Source organism: Ambystoma mexicanum, chromosome 3p (genome assembly GCF_040938575.1).
Source record: "Ambystoma mexicanum isolate Mex_15411 chromosome 3p, UKY_AmexF1_1, whole genome shotgun sequence".
NCBI classification, from domain to species: Eukaryota; Metazoa; Chordata; class Amphibia; order Caudata; family Ambystomatidae; genus Ambystoma; species Ambystoma mexicanum.
In genome coordinates this window covers 18,695,822-18,709,996 of record NC_090925.1, presented here as the reverse complement: position 1 = coordinate 18,709,996, position 14,175 = coordinate 18,695,822, and the positions used below count along the sequence as shown (strand labels likewise).

Sequence of the window (14,175 nt, the reverse complement as noted above, 5' to 3'; positions counted from 1 at the left end):
GGGAAGGGTATAAGGAACTGCAGAGGCCATACTGGTGGGTCTAGGATGTGTGTGAGGGTGTGTGTGTGAACTATTCATTGTGCCGTGTGGATTGGTTGCTGCAATGTTGTGAGGTCAGGCGTCATGCTGGGGTCTTCAGCCCAGTGTGTGTGGCAAGAACGCAGTAGTATTAAGCGCTTTGGGGGGAGGCTTTACTTGGATCCATATGATGTGTACATGAATGGTGGGGTCCCCCATGTTTGGGAGAGCTGGTCCTGGCTCCCCTAGGACTGGAGCTGGGAGGGAACAGATTTTTGGGGGAGAACGAGTGAAAGGAGGGGGGACAGGGATGCTGTGGAAGCAAAGGTAGGCATTGATCCTTTACCCTGCAAAACCGATTGTTGGCTTTTTACTCACATTTTCCCAGAAAGTGTGCTGTGTAAGGCACCATTTTAACCCATTACTCAAAACATTGACTCTGGGGAGGGGAAGAATCCCCACGGGGTCCCCCCAACCCATTTCCGTTAGTTCGGGTCCCCTCGCTATGCTCAGTCGCAATCACGTACTTGGGGCAAATATTTACAACCTCCAAAAAAACTACTCACCAGCCACCACTGGTGGCTGGCATATTTGTGGACAAGGCACCGCCCCCCTTCTCTCTATGTTATGTTAAAGATTTATGCTTTGCTTGAAAAACATATTTATTTATTTCACTTGCAGCAGTTCATGTCCCTGCAGCGGCAAAATCATCATGGACATTGCGTGCACGTGGTGGTGTGGACGGGCCGGGATGTGGCATATCCTGTGCTCAGTTAAGGAGCTTGGGGGGGAGGCACAACATGGCTCGCAGGGGAGCTGCCACATATTCTGCTACTCCATTAGGCACCACTGGTTCTGACAAAGGGGTACTGTGCAGTGCGTGCCTTGAAGTCTGCCAGTGAGTCCCCGGGTGGGAAGCACCTTCTGGGTGTTTTCAATTTTAAATGACTGTGGTGCTATGAATGTATGTGTGCAGCAATGATATGACATTAAATGGTGTTTTTTTACAGTCCTCTGGAACCCAGTATTATGCTTAGGTAACAGAAACTACGGGGGTGGAGGGTCTTGGGTACATTGAAAGAACCTTTCCCAGGTATTATATTCCAGCAAAGATAACATTTTCAGGCGCACCCCCCTCTGTGCAGCAGACCAGTCTAGTATCGTAGTGGTTGAGGAATCATAGGTACATTTATAACCAGGGAATGTTATTGATAATAAAGCCTGGTCAATGATTTCATCTTCAGGCCTTGCTCGTGCAGCATTTTCCTCCCGGGTAAACAGCAGCGCGCGCGCCTCCCCAGGTCAGTGCTTTTTTGGCTTGTTTAACACAGCAACGCCACAGATAACACGTACTTCTGTGTCTATTAGTCTAAAGATGTTTCAAACACTAGCTGTAGCCTGCGTTACAGATTTTGGTCACCCTTTTAGAAATTCTGCATTATGTATGTTTTACATATAGACCCCACGTTGAATCTGGAAAAGGCCATTCCCCAAATGTGTAAATGTGGGTAAATCACGCCTCCCTCTGTGCCTCGGTTCTTAGATCTGGCTGAAATGAGAGCACCTGGAAACACGGGATAGTCTGAAGGTAGTTTGTCATCACTTCCTGTAAGGTTATCAAGGGGGTGGGGCAAATGACATCACTTCCTGTGATGTAACTTGGGGGGAGCAAGGTCAAATGACATCACTTCCTGTGATGTCTTCAGGGGGTCACGGGTCGTGGGGTGTCACTTCCGCTACCCCTGGCATTTTGATGAAATGAGGGGTTCCCTTCACCATGTAACAGCAAAGTGAGTGCCCTTCAGGCTTCCATTATGTGAAGCGCCTTATGGGATGGGAAGCTTACCAGGCTGGAGTAAAAGCCTCCATTGCCGTTCATCTGACTGCCGAGCCAGTGGCCCATGTCAGCGGCCTTAGTGAGGTCCTCCGCAGACAGCTCTTCCCGCTGGAGGTGGCACAGCAGGTGGTAGGCGTTGGTCAGGATCGTGCTGGAGGGAGCCTTTCTGCGCAGGGAGTAGGAGAAACCTTTGTCAGTCTGCTCCTCTTCTCCTTTCAGGTAAAGACCGTTGCCTGCGAGAGGAAGAAACAAGGCTTTACTTCCTGCCACATCGCGCCGTGCTCCAGACCGCCATGGCGCTTTGAAGCACTCGTTTTGTGTAAAAGCGCTTTATAAATAAACAATACAATACAAATGTGGACCTTCTCTCTGCACTTGCCATGCTCCTCTCTGCTCCTGCCCCACCTGCCTCGTGCACTCCCACCGCCCACATGCGCCGCCATGCAACTACCCAGTGGCACATCCCATGATGTCAGCTGCCTCAGCTCCGCGCCCAGGCCATGTCAAGTGCAGGGTTATGCGCTCTCATCTGTCCCAGCCCACGTGATGCTCTCCTCCTGCCACACGTTGCGCCATGCAAGCTCTTCTGCCATTTACACCTCGCTTCTCCTATCATCAGTTCATTGGTTTAAATACCAGCAGATGGTCCTCTCCTCTTGTCATAAGGGCCACCCCCCCCCTACATAACGTATGTGAATATAGCACTCTCTTTGAGCGCGATACCCCCACATGTCTGCCCCCTCCTGACACCTCTTTCATGCATTCATTGGGCCTTTGGAATAGGATGGCAGTCTTGCAGTGCTCCAAAGCCACAGGTAAGGGGAGATTGCAAACACTGAGATTGCTTGTGAGGAAGGGGCGGGGGGGCAGGGGGGCTTATACAATGGCATTCGACTTTTCACTTATTAACTTATTAACTGTGTGTGGTTTTACCTTCCTTCACGTTTGCATTTGCTGCGAGGTCGTTGTGGTGTACAGCTGTGGGGGCGAGTAACTGTCTGTTGTGTTTGCTATGTCTAAAGGGGAGACCTGAAGTCATTTACCCGATGGTTCTGCAAGAAAGCGCACCCCCGGGTTTCTGGAAAGGACAGAAGAAGCCAATGCCATGATTGAAGAAATGAAGGGGTGTTTGAGTGAAATTGACCCCACTAGAAGGGCGGGCTGGAGGCGAAGGAAACTAAAGCAAAGAGGGGTTCCCGAGGCTCGAGGGTCTTTTCCGGTTGCAGTCCATTGGGCATGGAGGGTATGGAAGCAATTAGTAAGGTCAGCAAAGATGGGGTGCCCGAGGCTCAAAGTCTTCGTTTCAATGAGATGCAAGCATTGGCTAAGGAGAGCGTGGGCCTCGCTGGGGGGGGGAGGGCAATACCAGGGGTTAAGAAGGGAGCCTTGCTAGGGGTTGGTGGCATTGTTGGGTCCTGCAATGAAACTGGTTTTCAAATGAAGATTGTTTCACAACCTGATCCCCCCTTCATCTGCCTATCTGCGGTGATGGGAAGGGTTAACAAGAGGGAGGCCAGGCTCCCCATGCCCCCTCCCCCATTTGGTAGTGGGCCAGGTAATTTATAGAAGGATTGTTTTTATCTTGTGAATGTGCCCAAGAGCCAGGACTGGAGGTAGTTTGATAAATAAGGCTATTCCTTGGTTGAGGTCCAGGAGAGGTTGTCTCTCAGTTATTTTTTCCTTTGAGAGATTAGTGGAGCCACGAGGCCAGGATGCAATAAAAATCGTGAGGAAAGATCCCTCTCTTATCCGGGGTATTTTAGAGATGGAACAGTGGTCCTTCCCCCCGAATGAGTTGACAATGCTTATAACAATATCCCCCCCTGCGTGGTATTCTTCACCTGCTACAGGAAGCTCGAGGGTGTACTCGGGGTTTGGGTGGCAAGATTTACGACACACTAGGCAATCACCCTCAGTCTTCTCGTAATTTGGCGGGCAGCGAAGAGAGTATGCTTGCAGGTAACGATCGACCCAGAGAGGGCCCGGCGACACATCATTCTAACGTGGTAGGGATCCAACCTATTTTGCTCCATCTTAGTGGGAGCTAGGAGTTGCCCCCAGAAAGTGAAGGTCCAGGCGCCCCTGGCAGGGACAGAGCTTTACTCCATCTGCTCTCACCCTGGAGTTGGACTCCAGGGTGTTGCAAGCAGCCTCGAATCTTCATCTGGGTGACAGTTTGGCTCAGATTTTCCCTGGGGGTGCTGGGGTTAACAAGTATTTCTCTGATAACGATTGGCTTGCTTTTGTCCAGGACTGTGGGGTGATTTGTTTGCAGGAACCTTGGGCTCTGGAACCCCCACAAATTCAAAAGTATGCTACCTTTTTCACTGCGGCATGCAAAGGGGCAAGAGGTCACCCGAGCGGGGGTTTTGTGACTGTTGTGTGCCTCATGGACACCACTTTAATTATTATATCTTCATCAAATAATGACAGGAGTCAGCCTGCATGTCTGAACTCCTTTATTCCCATATCATAACTGACCCCTCTCCATTCCATTCCTTCCCTAGTTCTACCCACCAAACATTCCACATTCTATTCATAGAAGATTCAGCCATCCAAGATTCAGCTACAACACCTCCCCCTTGCCTATCATAGAAGATTCAGCCATCCAAGATTCAGCTACGACACCTCCCCCTTGCCTATCATAGAAGATTCAGCCATCCAAGATTCAGCTACAACACCTCCCCCTTGCCTATCATAGAAGATTCAGCCATCCAAGATTCAGCTACAACACCTCCCCCTTGCCTATCATAGAAGATTCAGCCATCCAAGATTCAGCCACAACACCTCCCCCTTGCCTATCATAGAAGATTCAGCCATCCAAGATTCAGCCACAACACCTCCCCCTTGCCTATAATAGAAGATTCAGCCATCCAAGATTCAGCTACAACACCTCCCTCTTGCCTATCATAGAAGATTCAGCCATCCAAGATTCAGCTACAACACCTCCCCCTTGCCTATCATAAAAGATTCAGCCATCCAAGATTCAGCTACAACACCTCCCCCTTGCCTATCATAGAAGATTCAGCCATCCAAGATTCAGCTACAACAGTGACGTGGGTAAAGTTGCCTTGTTTAAGTCCACTGACCAAATAGACACGGCTTGCCCTGATTTCCTTGAAATACCCTTAAAAGTAAGAGATGACACGTTGATTCTCTTGATGAACTTTTATACCAGGGTTACATCCGGTAGGGGTATGGACCTCATTGAGAAGATCACAGGTAAAGTATTGGACTGGAGATTGCGTTCCCCTGGACCTTTGAAGGTCTTCGTCATGGGGGACCTTAAGCTCCAGGTCGAGCCTCTTCGTGGTTTGGCTGATATTATGGATGAGGAGGTCAGCCATTGGGACTGGGACCCCTGAATTCTACATACCCACGAAGACAGCATAAGCATGCAGATGAAATGGCTAGTTGGCTAATGTCTTCTAATCTGAGGGCGTGTAATGGCCGATTCCCAGGAGATTCACCAGCAGCTCCAATCCTTGATAACAACTTGGCCATCAGTAAAACTGATTCTATTTTGGTGAACCCCAAGGCCTGGGACTCTATAAACGCATTTGCCGTCCGTAGGAGGGTTGAGAGTGACCATCATCCTTTGGTTAGATGAGCGAGCACTTATGGGCCGTACCCGGTAGTAGGTTAACTGGCTCTGGGGAGGGTGCAGTTTGTTTGGAAATTGTGGGTCACGCCAGGAGAAACATCAGGTGCGGCAGGATGGACCTTGGGGCAGTTTTGCCATTGGCTTATGAGGATATTATTCAATTGCTTGCGGATCATTGATTCTCTAAGCCTTCGAAAGTTGTACGTAGCCTTATTGAGACAGCCACCCCCTGGTATGATAAGGATGGTAGGCAGGCCAAGGGGTGGCTTATAGCAGCTGTGAAGTATTCACGATCCCCAATGAGTGGGGAAGTTAGGCTGGCTAGAAGGGAATATCGCAGGTTGTTAAAGGACAAAAAGAGAGGACGGCATGTGGACACCTGGAAAGCATAGGAAGAGGGGATTCAAAGGCTTTTGGGCCCTGATGGGGGCAGGCCATAGAACTGCTTGCAATCTTTTACAGGGATGTACCCCAGAGCAAGTCTGGGTTGGTCGCTATGGCAGCGTCTATCAGCGCGCACAAGGACTAGCTGTATTGGAGCGCGTGCTGGTTTTGAGGGTGAGCATCATTTCTCCCCTTTGATACTATGCAGCAAAAAGGTAGAGAAGGCGCTTGAGTGAAAAGCCGGGAAAGCACCAGGCCCTGACAGGGTCATGAGAGACTTTTCTAAAAATGAGCTTACTGTTTGGGTGCCATACTTAACCAAATTATTTAACGCAATTTTGAGCCAAGATCTGGTACCTGTGTCCTGGACAAGTGCTGAACTTGTTCTAATTTACAAAAAAAATTCTTGCGATGCCCCTGCTAATTTTAGTCCGATTTTATTATTGGATGCTGGAGGGAAAACGTTTGCTCGGGCACTTTTATTTCATCTGGACGAATGGGCCGAGAGTAATAGGATTATCAATCGGTGCCAGGCAGGATTCTGCGATGGGCTGAGCACAATCGAGCAAAGCCTATGGCTGCGGTTGGTGTGCGACAAATATGCAGTCCTTAGAAAGACTAGTGTTTACGCAGTCTTTGCAGACTAACGTACTGCTTTCCATACCGTGCCCAGACATCGGCTCTGGGAGATGATAAGGGATTAGGGTGTCCCGAGGGCACTCTTGTCTGCAATCCAGAATGTACACTGGTAATACCGCAGTGGTCCGTTGGGGAACTGACGGGAGTACCTCGGGTAGTATTGACATCGAGAAGGGTGTCCGGCAGGGGTGCGTTCTGGCTCCCAAATTGTTTTGTATCTTCATCAATGGTATGATAGAGTAGCGTTTGGGTCCGCAAACTGATGCCCCATCCCTAGCTGGTGACAGGACGCCGGCCCTGCTGTATGCGAATGACTCGGGTCTTTTATCTTTGACATCCGCTGGGGTCCGCAAGCAGCTGGAAATCTTTGTTGCTTTCTGTAAGAGGAATGGTCTGTCACTTAATATCAGCAAAACAAGTCCATGGTCTTTAATACTAATGTCAGGAGAAAGCATCAGGGCAGTAGGCTGGGCAAGTCATTACTTATGAGTATTTGGGGGTGATGGCATCTTGCGGTTGGTCATTGCAGCTGGAGAAGGTTAGGCTAATGTTGGCTAGTTATGGTAGTGCCCTTGCCAGGTTTATCAATGAGTATGGCAATGGGGCAGTGTGTGTTTCTTTACAGACATATAACGTGCAGACAAGGCAATACAAGCTGCATAGTATGGGGCTGAGCTCACCCTTTAGTGATCTACTTGTGCTGCCCAACAGGGCACCAAATATGCTGGTACTGCTAGAGACTGGTATGCAGGGGATTGAGTCGATCTGCCAGTCGCGACCCAACAGTGCGCCAAATAGCCCAGTACTGCTAGAGACGGGTATGCAGGGGATCAAGTCGATTTGTCAGTTGCGACCCGACAGTGCGCCAAATATGCCAGTACTGCTAGAGACGGGTATGCAGGGGATTGAGTCGATCTGCCAGTCGCGACCCAACAGTGCGCCAAATAGCCCAGTACTTCTAGAGACGGGTATGCAGGGGATCAAGTCGATTTGTCAGTTGCGACCCGACAGTGCGCCAAATATGCCAGTACTGCTAGAGACGGGTATGCAGGGGATTGAGTCGATTTGTCAGTTGCGACCCAACAGTGCGCCAAATAGCCCAGTGCTTCTAGAGATGGGTATGCAGGGGATCGAGTCGATTTGTCAGTTGCGATCCAACGGTGCACCAAATATGCCAGTACTGCTAGAGACGGGTATGCAGGGGATTGAGTCGATTTGTTAGTTGCGACCAAACATTGCACCAAATAGGCCAGTACTGCTAGAGACGGGTATGCAGGGGATCGACTCGATCAGCCAGTCGCGACCCAACAGTGCACCCAGTATGCCACTACTGCTAGAGACGGGTATGCAGGGGATCGAGTCGATCTGTCAGTTGCGACCGGTGCTCTATTGGGTCCGTTTATGTACATATGAAAATCTTTTTAAATATAGAGAGGCACTCTTGTATGTTTTTTCCCAGCAGGGGGGTACATCTTGAAGTGGGTTACCCATGTTTACAGATTTGCTGGGGGACATGGGGCTTGGGGACTATTGGTGTAACTTAACCCCTGTTGCTAAAGTAGTGGTAAAAAGTGCGACGTTGGTCAAGGTGGAGGGTGGTATGATGTTGAAATCTCGAGCCTCTGAATCTTTGGCCCGCTATCTTGCCATTAAAAGCCAGGTAGGCTGTGAGGACCACCTGGATTATATCCGCTCCAAATATGAAACATCTTTCTTCCTAAAGTTTCATTTTGGGATCCTGCCCTCTACAGCGCTGTTACGCTAGTGGAATAACGCCGTTTCTTCAATGTGTATGTTACGCAAAGATCCTGATGAAGACTCGCGTCATGTAATAATGTTATGCCCCGTGACCAAGCCGTGGAGGAAACGCTTTCTGAAGCCACTCCTCTTAAGCAGCGGCTGCAGGACAGTCGCTGAAGCCATGCTTTGTGCTTAGACTCTGCTGATGTTCCTGCTGTTTTCGCAACCATTAGTTGCCTTAAGTGGGCATGGCGAGCCCGCCTAAAGAAGCAGAAGGGGTCTATTTAGTTTTATGTGGAAGTCATTTTGTGACTTTTTTTGCATTATGAGACAGTGCAATACGTGGTATCCATTTGTAGCTTTGATGATCTGAAGACTTGATGATTTCATGGTGCAATGACGTATTTAGGAATTGCTGCTTTTATGATTTATTTGTCGGAATAAAGCCCACGAGCTGAGAAAGTTGAAGACATGACTGAGTCTTGGTGGAGTGCTTACCTCGGAAGCCCGATTGAACTGGATCTCCAAGGCCATTGACCTCAACGTATGTAGAGATCTGCTTGAAGGCGACACACTCAAAGACCTTTGAATAATGGGGAAGGAGAGAAACTGAGTGACAGTTTGCGGGGTTGTTTGGGTCAGCAGAGGGGTTCTTCATTAGGGGTAAAACAGTTGCAGGTTTGAAGGAGGCAGGGAAGAGTCCAGCGGAGAGGGAGAGGTTACAGAGCTGAGATAAAGAAGGGCAGGTGGCGTGGCAACACTTCTCCACACATCTAATGTCAGCAGGAAGAGCATACACAGAACGTGAGGACCTGGTCACCTGCTCTGACTCATCAGGAACAGATCATTCCTTTTCAACAAAGCGTCTCCAACGCGTGAAGTCCAGTAACATGATAAACGTTCAAGACATTCTGAAAGAAAACCAATGAAGGTCCAAATCCTTGCATAACCCTAATAGAAATCTATCATTTTATTTCATCCAAAAATCTCCCAAAACATCCCAGAGCTGAAAAGTGCTTAAAGTGCATGGACCCTTAAAAATCAAGAAGCTGCAAAATGCTTGATATTCAATTCCTGTGGGATAGCAACACCAGCAAGACCAGAGTTCATCACAAAGGAAAAACCAGCAGTTGAATGTGCTCTAATTTCTAAAACAACAATGTAGTAGGTCAAGATTATTTTGACATAGTGTAGTCGTTGACACGTTGCGTTTCGGTCCACAAAAATCTTAATTGTGTGTAAGGGACCTTCATCAGAACAAAGCAGTTTATCACATTTAATGTTCTCCTGTGAGTCTTTACATAATTTGCATATTCTCTTGGTGATCAAATGAATGTCTGTTTACGGATACCTTCCATCCATCCGTGGCGTCTGCTCTACACTAGTGCAGCGCCCAGGTCTTGAGATTTGATTCCCATGTTGTAAACGTGTCACAGTAGGGGGCATCCTATCAGCATTTACATTGTTTTATGGGAACACTTTTGAGTGATTCTGCAATGAGTAATGACGTCACCCGCAGTTGCCGCCCAAGTCCTGCCATTTTTAGATTACTGTAATTCCTTGCTCCTGGCTCCATCTGCCTGCTGGATCTGGCGGCTTCAGGTGCATCACCGCTCTGCTGCCAGAGGGGCCACTTCTACATCAGGACACTTGCGTATTTCTCCTGTTCTTCTAAGCGTTCATTGGCTTCCTGTTGGCAAACGCATCCATTCCAAGGTTCTTTGCCTGGTTCACAGTGCTTTCTATGGCGCTGGGACTGAAATCCTTCAGGCCAAGTTTCACCCTCATGTGCCTGTTAGGATGCTTGGTTCTGCCAGTGCTTGCCTGGTGCTGGTTCCTCGCTTTAGGCTTGCTCGCATGGGTGGTCGCTCTTTCTCCGTCGCCGCAGATAAACTGTGGAACTCTCTCCCTCTTGCCCTCAGGGCCACAGAGAATTATGTAGTATTCAGGCATCTTCTTAAAACGTATCTGTTCTCACCTTCCGTGGCGGCCTTCCTGGAGCTAGCGCCAAGTTGCTCTTGGGTGTTTGAGAGCTTTAAAAACAAATTTAACATAACATAACGGCGGCTCCCAATGCCAAGTGGTAGGATGCCCCCCACTGGCACACACTTACAACATGGGAATCAAATCTCAAGTCCTTTGAGCTGCACTAGTGCAGCGCAGATGCCACTGAAGGGTGGAATGCATCTGTAAACATCACCAGGAGACTTTGTCGTCGTGCCACATCATGGCGTTCAATTTACCCCTTGAAATTTACTCCATAACATGCTGTGTTACTAGACAGTATTCTGAATCAACCTGGGTTCAAACCCCTTTCTTCCTCTGTCGTAACACTGGCATACATCTGAGACCCCAATCCCAGGGTGGGACCCATCTTCGAGTCAAACTCACTGCATACTAAACACATGTCCTGAGTCGCCAGTGTCGGCCTACAGGCCTTTTCCTGCCATGGAGCAGAATTTAAAGCTGGGTGATGTTGTAGGAGAATTGGCACCCTTCCACCTCTGGACTGCCTCTTCGCGTGTCTGGAAGTACAGCCAGTGTGACAATAGCCGCCCCAGGTCACTAGTCCCCTGGTCAAGGTAGCAGATGCCGTGAGCCAGACAGGTGATGGAGCATTGGGCCTCTCACCCCGCCAGTAATCCCGGCTGGCTTGAGTAAAAAGTGGAACAGGAGACCACACTCTGCTCGCCACTTTCTACATGCACGTTCTCACCACATGCACGCCTTAATTCCCAGGCCAGAATCGCTTTCGAAAGCCTGATTATGTGGACGTTAAAGAGCCTAGTTGCTCCCTAGCAGCCAGATGAATGCGCTTGCGCAGGTCCTAGTTACTCCTAGCCCACCACACTGTTCCCCCTCTTCTCTTGCCTTCTGTACCTCAGACAATGGAAGGAACAATGAGTACAAACCTTCGTTGACGGCTTTGGCTGCCAGCTTTCCCAGCAGGAGCTTCTGCTTCTCCACGTTTCCAGACGAGGCGAAGGCCAGGCACACCATAGCCTGGGCATGGGTTTTAGCCGTTGTCTCCACGACAGAGTCCAAGTACTCCAAGACCTTGCTCTGCACCGGATGCTGGCACCATGGAAAGAGAAAGAAGCACACAGAATTAGATTGGGCAAAAGCTGAAAAGCCGCCTCACTTCTCAAAAGGCATATTAAGGCTGATTAACGGAACGTGTTCCTATGGGATTGCGCCATTATAAAACACTTCCATGAATCAGGCCCGTCGACTTCAGTCAGAAGCAGGTCCTGGGGACATCTGGATACATCCTAAAGCGCGCAGACCCTTCCTTACCGGAAGCAGCAAAGTCTTGATATAATCAGGGTCTTCCGCGTCACAAATGCGTATAGCATGACAGACATAGGGTCCATTGAGTCCCATTCCCCAACGACGCCGGCAAATAATGGGAAATGCTGCCACCCAATTAGCTGTAATCATTGGTGGGCATGAAGAGGGCACCTATGCTTCTGATTCCCCAATGGACCGCACTGGGCACCATCGAGGCCGGATTCATCCCCTTATTGCTGTGTTTTGGGAACAGCAAAGGCCCTACTGACGGATTGAATCGAACTTCCTAATAATGTGCATTGCACGCAATGAAAGGCCTTCTTCTATTGACCAAATCTGTTTCAGAGAAAGGAGCGAACACTCTTAGTGTGAGTTTCCATTTATTGGGCACAGTTATGGTTGTGCTACACACACTAATTATGTTTAGTTACTGTTTAGTATTGGCTGAAGCATGAGCTATTTGCATTTGTTTAAGAATACAGCAGCCCATCTTACCGTTGTGGCTTTGCCTGACCCTGACATGGCAACGTCGCACAATCAATGCATTCTGTCCTGCCACGGCTTTGCCTGTCCCTTACATGGCAATGTCAGGCATGGCCCTGCCTGGATGAACACTCAATTCATTCTGTCCTGCCACGGCTTTGCCTGTCCCTTACATGGCAACGTCAGGCATGCCCTGCCTGGATGAACACTCAATGCATTCTGTCCTGCCACGGCTTTGCCTGACCCTGACATGGCAACGTCAGGCATGCCCTGCCTGGATGAACACTCAATGCATTCTGTCCTGCCACGGCTTTGCCTGACCCTGACATGGCAACGTCAGGCATGCCCAGCCTGGATAAACAATGAACGCATTCTGTCCTGCCGGCTTTGCCTGACCCTGACATGGCAACGTCAGGCATGCCCTGCCTGGATGAACACTCACTTATGCCCTGCCTGGATGAACACTCACGCATTCTGTCCTGCCACAGTTTCCACAGGTCCCCAGATGATGTATTTATTTGCTGGCTGACACGAGGCAGACAGGAAGGAGCTCATTGGAGCAATGATGTATTGCAGCACAAACATCAAAGGTCACATGTACCACATGCTTAAGAGGTGTGCAGTGAAAATGTTGCCAACAAAAACGTGGTCATGTGAAATAAATCGTGGTCAAAACACATCTGCATTATGTTTGAGGGAGGCGCTCGATATTCAGAAACTCTGTTAATTATAACACTCCGATCATTCACACCTTTTCAGAATGCATTTCCTTGGTTCTGGGATTTGTAGTTTTACCTTTCCTGCTATAAACACAGGACTACAAGGCCGAGAATACAAAAACTGAAAAAAGAACCGGGTGGGTGGCACCTGCATGGCACACGTGCAGTAAGAAGCTCTGCAAAGGAAATTGCACAGAGTACATTTTGATCTGTACTCAACTTTACAGGAACTCCTTAAGTGCCAGGCTGCTATGCCAGTCTATGCAAAAAGGAGGAGCATCCTCGTCCCTGGCACTTATAAAAAGCTCCTCTCTGCTATACCTTTCAAACTGATGCGTCTTTCACCATGACCTACATGCACTGAGGTTGCTATCTAAATTCTTCTAATATTGGAAGGTTTCTTAAAGAAACACTTCTGTTTGACTTACACTTTGTCTGTGCCCTGCCTTTACATTGCATCCCCTAAATGTCTTCCTAACTAAGCAAACATGCGGACATAAAATGCGGTTTATTTGCCTGAAAGCCTTCTCTTTCATCCTTCACCAAGCAAACAGGGACATTATAATGTGTACATCTGGCTGTCGATCACACATATCTGTTTGTCATTTCTAGTTTTTGGCTGAAAGTTGGAAAACTCAACTTTACCAATGCATTTCTGTAGTCTCAGCCTTCCGACAGGTGTCAGGATACACTCCAATTCAGGCTGTCTTCTGCCCACATGGGGTGCGTGCATCCAAGCTTAGTGTATGCATCCTATCTGGCTGTCTTTGATGTGAGTGCTATCTTGTGTTCCAATCAATGCTACTGAGCAGAGAGAAGAGAGTGGGTGCTGAGAAGGAGTCATTCTCCTTCATCTCAGTCCTTTTCTTTTGTCACAGTCTTTCGCCTTCATCATAATCTTTCTCCTTCGTCATAGCCCTTCTCATTTGTCAGAGCCTTTCTCCTTCGTCACAATCTTTCTCCTTCGTCACAATCATTCTCTTCTTCGCAGGCCTTCCTCACAACCTTCTCCTTAGTCATAATATTCCTTGGTAACATTCCTTCTTCTTCATCACATTCCTTACTCTTTCACACTTTACACATTGCTCCTTCATCGTAGTCCTGCTTCGTAACAGTTCTACGCCTTCATCACAGTCCTTCGTCCTTCTTCAGCGTCCATCATAGCCCTTCTCCTCTATCATAGTCCTCTGTTACAGTCTGTCATTGCATCCAGTCCTTCTCCTTGGCCACAGCCCTTGCACGTCATCTGCCCTTCTCAACATTCAACTCCTTCTCATTGGTGACCTCAATATCCATCTGGATTCTCCCTGTTCATCATCTGTGCTCTTTCGCAACCTCTGCGATTCACTCTCCCTCTCCATCCTCCCCTCCGGCCTGACTCACTCTGCTGGTCACACACTTTATGTCTTGATCTCCTCTGGCCTCCCTCTCTCTATTCCCCTCACCACTCCTCTCTCCTG

The 14,175-nt window shown here is 48.7% G+C and overlaps 1 protein-coding gene across 3 annotated transcripts in view; it reads right to left on the bottom strand.

Moving 5' to 3' along the window:
- Nucleotides 1-14,175, bottom strand: part of LOC138580080 (alpha-2-macroglobulin-like) — a 551,370-nt gene that overhangs the window by 66,262 nt on the left and 470,933 nt on the right. For all 3 annotated transcript variants that reach the window (XM_069650342.1, XM_069650343.1, XM_069650344.1), the window contains 2 exons: nt 11,135-11,297; nt 1,865-2,088 (listed from right to left, as the gene is read on the bottom strand). In XM_069650342.1, coding sequence (XP_069506443.1) covers nt 1,865-2,088; nt 11,135-11,297 — 387 coding nt within the window. The remainder of the gene's footprint in view (nt 1-1,864; nt 2,089-11,134; nt 11,298-14,175) is intronic.